The following is a 6,757-nucleotide window of genomic DNA, read 5'->3' as shown; positions in this document are numbered from 1 at the left end:
CCAATTCTCGCAGGTGCGGTTATGACAGCAACCAGCAATTTCAGCCTTCCAAAAAATCCCATTTTCGATCCGTTAACCATCCGGAATCCACCCGAGGCCCCCCGGGACCCCAACCAATCATACCAACTAGTCCCAAAACACATTACAGACTTGCTCGAGGCCTCAAACCACATCAAACAACACTAAAATTATGAATCGACCTCCAATCCAAGCTTTATGAACTTTAGAATTTTAAACTTCTACTTTCGATGCTTAAACCTATCAAATCACGTCCGATTGACCTCAAATTTTGCAGACAAGTCATATTCGACATTACGAACCCACTCTAATTTCCGGAGTCGGATTCCGACCCCCAATATCAAAAAGTCCCCTTCCGGTCAGACTTCTCAAAAACCTTCAAATTTCCATCTTTAGCCAAATGACTTCAAAGTGACCTACGGACCTCCGAATTCACTTCCGATCGCGCTCCCAACTACAGAATCACCATACGGAGCTACTCCCTGAATCGGAATCCCAATCGGACATCGATAACACTGAAATGCTCTTCAACCCAATCTTATAGAATTTCTTCCAAAATGCTAACTTCCACAATGGGCGCCAAAACGCTCACGGGTCATCCAAAACCCGACCCGGACATACGCCCAAGTCCGATATCATCATACGAACCTGGTGGAACCTTCGAATCCTGATTTCGAGTTCGTTTACTCAAGAATCCAATCTTAGCTAATTCTTTCAACATAAAGCTTCTGAAATGAGAATTTCCTCTCCAAATCTGCTCCGAACTTCCCGAAATTCAATTTCGACCACGCGTACAAGCCATAATACCTGAAACGAAGCTGCTCATGGCCTCAGACTGCTGAACGACGCGGTAGAGCTCAAAACAACCGGTCGGGTCTTTACATTCTCTCCCACTTAAACATACGTTCGTCCTCGAACGTGCTGAGAACTACGCTGAAGTAGTCTGAAATCACTACTTAACACCTCCTGCACCTTCTCGTGCTACCACAACTCTATTGAGCACATTAGCTCGATCAATTTCGAAGATATTTCTATTTATTCAAGCAAATAAGTCTTAGAGCCCAATTCCAACATCCGGAATTCTCTGCCAGGCTTGTTCCAACATACGCTCACCGTATCAATAACTACACGCAGCACCGAAACATGACTGCATACCTTAGCTGAATTCACAACTTGCACCACTTTACTCACAGGGCCACAATAACATTCTCTGATCAAATAAATCGAAATTCCACGAACCTAATGCTATTATTGCACCTCATGACCTACATAGGTCTTGCGCTAGTTCTTACAATACCGCCATGACGGAAGAGATGTGTAGAAATTCATAATCGACTGCCGAATTAACAAATCATTGGGTCTATACTCCTGACAAGAACCATCACCTCATTCTGAACCAAATAATGGTCTTAGCTCCTTAATATACTTCATATAGTCAGGTTGCACTGATCCTAAATCCAATGATCTCGTCTCACCCAGTATGAACTGCTCAGGCAATAAGCCACCCCAGACACAATCAAAAGTCTCATATGATGCCACAATGTGCCAATAGGCTACCAATTCAAACGCGATACAATGAAAACGAACTCTGAAAAGGAAATCCAATTACCCCGCTCGCGAATCATACATGCGATGCGGTCAACATAATTGAACTGACACCCCGCTCGCGAATCATACATGCGGCGCGGGCACACAGGTAATATGAGTCTTCCTCAGGAAAATAGGAGACAAAACACATAAAAACAGATATAGGGAACTGTACTCAACATCATACTGTTGCGGCGCGCAACCTGCTCCAAGCAACATACCCATGGCGGCGTGCCACCCGATCCACCCATAAAATTCGCATAATGAGGTACACACCGAGCTAGATTTCTCATTACAACAAGATACTGAATATCGGTCACAAGCACACTAAGTACATAGTACCATCACTGGGGAGACATATAGTGCTATAAGATACAAACTCAAGCACACTGAGGTGCGATATACGATCTGAATCTCAAGAGCCATTTTGCTCATATAACATCATCGCTACGCGGAACCTCAACACATAAGCAATTCACCAAGCCGTCTCACAATCGCACGGCGCAATACATCATTACATGAAATAACCGGCAACGAAATACGCCCTGACTACTCTTCCATAAGAAGCGCATTACTGAAATGAACACATCTGGCCTGATATAGAACCCACATTCACGTTTAAATCCATCCACAGACCTCAAGCTGATTCTGATCGCACTGAATCAAGCCAACAACCTTTCAAAGGTTTATAACGACTCCCCTTTCTCTCATAACACATAAGAACAACCATCATAACCGGAGTAATCATCCACAGTCCACAACTCAATAAATCAAGTGCCCCTCAGGCATCAATTCCCAAATCAACGATATCACCACAATCTTCGTACTTGGTTTACTAATACTAAAGTTTATCCACATTCAGAAATAGACTAAGTAATCTCCGCCAACTAGCTCAATCCTTCGAACCTGCAGTTTTAACTACACAACTCACTTACTTGATCTATTACTAATTTTTGGAGAAAAAATGAGCTGTTTTGATCTTGATCAATTACTGCCGCTCTCAGTGTCAAAATTTCTTGAATTTAACTGTAGCCTGAAGAGAATGAAGGTGCAAGTAAAAGATAGTCTATCTGCTCCTATATTTTGGCACGTGGCGAATATTTAATCGTTTGAATGACAGAAAAGAAACTGATACTTTGTTCTAAAAAGTGAGCAACTAAACTTCTTTTTACCATATTGACATGATCATGTATCTCTCTCAATGTTGACGAAGTAATTTTTGATAAAAGATTTTAGTTTTTCTTCTCAATATTCTCTAGAAAGGCTGGTTAGAAAACTAATCATTTTGCTAAGAAGGTAAAATTGTACAAATTAGTATTTGGATAAAGTATTGAAAGAACATGGTATGTGCTCTGGAATGGAACATTGTAGTTCATATCATTTCACCTTTATTTTGTGTATAAGTTGATAACTCTATGCCCATTTTATGTTTCATTATAGTGTACATAGCATGATAAATATTCTGCCACACGTGAAAGCTTCTTTTTCTTAAATACTGATTTCGCATTGATTAAATTAGGAGAAGACTTGATATAGAACTTTCGTGGAATGGAAAATTGGTCAGTTTTCTCATTCTGTTTTTGCTCTAAATGAGGTAGAACTTTGCATAGAGAGTATTGGATAAAACATCTACAATTTATTAGTTGTTCAGCTATCCTACTGAGAGTATCACATGTGTTTAAAGGTAAAAATTCAATCAAACTATATAAAAAAGCAATATGACTTCCTGTTTGAAACTTTAGTACTTGACTACCAACTAATTCAATTCTCATGTTTCTATTCTTTTTCTCTACTCCTTTTGTTTATACCCTATTCTATTTTTACAATGGAAATGAGGTGAGCTAAGGCTAACAAATAATCTCTACAGGTACTAATACTTTCTCAAAGATTGCAAAAAGGAGGCTAACCATTGCACGGTGGCTGCATTATATTTTGTTAATAAACAAATAGTTGTGTAAATAAGTTAATCTCGTGGATGTAAAGAATGTGCCATTTTGCAGCTGCACAACGTAATCAATATGAATTTCTCATGGACGTAAAGAATGTGTCATTTTACAACCGCTCAATATCAATGTTTTGTTAGTTTTTTTACAGCTTGGAGAACTTTGCTCCTAAATGCATGTTAATACTATGAAGTAAATAGTATGCAATGCTATATATTTGGTTTGACATTTACCCAGGGTGCTTCAATCTCTTTTTTCTATAATTTCATGTCAAAATAAAAAAATCATAATTGACTATTCCAACTTTACAACATTGGGCCCGTGCTAAGCGCGGGCCAAAACTCAACTAGTAATCCCTATATAATCGAGATGGATTGATAACATTTTGTTAACTATCAAATTCATACATTGCACGTATAATCTTGAAACAAGAAAACATTCATTACATCATTATTTTCAAAGAGGTATTTATTTATAAATATGTTAAGAAAAGATTCATTTTAGGTGATTTTCAGGTTATAACTTTTATTTTAGGTCTTTCATTTATGACCAAGGGTTGACATAGTATTTGGTCATAGGGTGCAATTAACAATATTTAGGAATAAATGTGTTTATACTAAGTTTACTCTAACCATCAAAAAGTATTAGTAAATATAGTGACATTTTGTATTTATTGATTAAAATCTTAATCCACCCTTGTTTCCTATTGACTGCTATTTAGTCTTGTCTTTACAGACTTAGTTTTGTACAATCATCTGCAAGAGCAACAAGTTACTTCCTTTATTCTATTTATGTGACGCAGTTTGATCGGACATTAAATTAAAAATGAAAGAATTTTTTTTAGATCGGTGGTTTAAAACAAGTCGTAGATATTTGTGTGACTGTATCTCATTAAGGATAAAGTAAAAAGTTTAAAATTAGTTTTAAATATAGAAAGATGTTATTCTTTTTGGAACAGACTAAAAAGGAAACTATATCATATAACTTTGGACAGAGGGAGTACATAATTAAACTCATATATGCTATTGAAATTTGAGCATTCAAAATGTAAGAAAAAAAATTTACAACTTATTGGTAAACTTGAAAAGATGAACTAACAACAATGCCAATGCCCCTGACTTGAGAATAGTTGTTGCTGGAATCCCATACTTCCCTTTAGCAAATAACCCTTTCAAAAATGGCCAAAATATGAAAAGTACCCACATAATGCATATAACCTCTCCTAATCCCCATTCAAAATCTCTCCCTTGTTTGAAATCTAAAATCCCAATGAACAAGGAACTAAGGTTCAATAAGAGAATTGTAGTGCCAGGCACAAAAATTGGTGAATCATCAAATGTGAACCTTCCAATATTAGAATTATTTGTGTCATCTCCTTCATTCCGTTGGTCCTTTTTTGTAACTTCAAATGCAATCTCAGAAATTTCAAGTAATTTTTGTTGTAGCACTTAGAATCCCAAATAGCCATGCAGTCATAGCATTGACTCTCCACATTCTTTGATTGTTTAACCATGCTTTTATTGGCTCATTTGCTCTAACATACTCTGATAAACCATATAGATTGTAGACGATAAAGATTGATGCTGGTATAACCATACTTGGTTCATTTGCCTGCACATGTAGCAAATGAAGTTGATAGAGAGTAACCTTTGAGAAAACAAAAATAACAACAACATACCCAGTGTGATCCCACAAGTGAGATCTGGGAGAATGGGGTGTACGTGGACCTTACCCCTAACTTGTGTGAGGCAGAGAGGTTGTTTCCAATAGACCCTCAACTCAAGATTTTGAAATAATAAATATATAATTGCATGTAAATCCATAAGTTGCGACAAACTCCATGTCTAGAACATTGCCATGTTGACATTTTTAATGTCTTGATTTTTCACTCATTTAAGTTCGAAATCCATGACACAGTCATGATATTTTCGCATTAAAATTAGTTATTTTTCAACGATTTTTAAATAATGGCTATTTTTGAAAAGATGGTCAAAAAATGGCTAGCCCGTAAATTTTTCAAAGATATGTGTAATAGGCTAGGCCCAATACTCACCTTGGGTAAAAAGCTGGAATTGGTGATCAGGCAATAGGCAGGCAGAATAGCATAACATACTTCAAAAATGGATCTCAAGGCCCATAGTTGGATATACAAATAAGCCATGCATTGTCTCAATTGAAGCTTTCCAAAAAGAGTTCCGATAATTGGGCTTTGACTGAAGAAAATAATTTCAAAAAGCCCAGTAGCCCATCTCTTCTGTTGGATCATTATGGCCGGCCCACCCGAAGGTGCACATCCAAGAAAAGCAGGTGGGTCGGGTGTACAGTAGGCGGATCTCCAGCCTTTCCCTTGGATAAAAAGCCCGGTGAGGACATCCTCTGTTGCAGATCCATATAGCCAGCCCAACTGAGACATTTAGACCCAAATGAGAAATTGTACAGTAAAATAATGGAGAAATTACGCGGAACAAACATATATGATAATTGAACAATACGATAATTATACAAACTATAGTTAAATATAGTAATTAGACTCTAAATTATAGTGCTTTATGAAAATTTCTCTAAAATAATCAAGTCTGCTGATACACAAAGTAAACTTTTTTTATATTATCAATATAATTATTTGACATGTAATAGCAAGTTGTTTATCTTATTATACAAGTAGGTGTAAGTTTTATGCACCGACGACGTAAGAAATTTACTCAATTAGGTCATTTAAAAAGTAAATTGTAGGCAACTCTATTTAGTAGTATTGATATTTAACTTGAATAATACAATATATTAAGCTACATTGATGATGTAAAATTCCATTGAACTGTTAACGTATATAATTATCTTTGTCAAATTACTAATTTCACTTATTATAATCAGTTACCGTTTCGATTATTGTCACTTAAATTGGAAAAACTCCCTTATGCCCCTGCGGGAAAAAGGAGGTGTGACAGTAACCACTATAATGATTCCCATATCCCATATTGCTATAACCAAAAGGATTACTATAACCATAGGGATTATTACCTTGATATGTTGCATTGCCGAAATCCTGCAGCATAATTGCAGGTAAAACAGCTCGTAAAGAGTGACTGGGAGTGAAATTAGAGCCATATAGAGGGTTTTGGAATGCCATTAGTGATTACCCACAGAGCGAGGATGATTGCTCTGATACTACCGATACAACAACAACAACAACTACCCAGTATAGTCCCACA

At 36.8% G+C, this 6,757-nt stretch overlaps 1 protein-coding gene across 1 annotated transcript; it reads right to left on the bottom strand.

Annotated features, from left to right (window-relative positions):
- Positions 1-4,563: 4,563 nt before the first annotated feature.
- Positions 4,564-5,976, bottom strand: LOC109237403 (cellulose synthase-like protein H2). The gene is given in 3 exon segments (XM_019403709.1): positions 4,564-4,993; positions 4,995-5,159; positions 5,602-5,976. Coding segments are annotated over 3 exon segments (909 nt in total). The 5' UTR covers positions 5,962-5,976; the 3' UTR covers positions 4,564-4,609.
- Between the last annotated feature and the right edge of the window lie 781 nt (positions 5,977-6,757).

Source organism: Nicotiana attenuata, unplaced genomic scaffold (genome assembly GCF_001879085.1).
Source record: "Nicotiana attenuata strain UT unplaced genomic scaffold, NIATTr2, whole genome shotgun sequence".
Classification (NCBI taxonomy): domain Eukaryota; kingdom Viridiplantae; phylum Streptophyta; class Magnoliopsida; order Solanales; family Solanaceae; genus Nicotiana; species Nicotiana attenuata.
The sequence above is the reverse complement of the archived record's forward strand: the minus strand, read 5'-3'. Positions and strand labels throughout refer to the sequence as shown.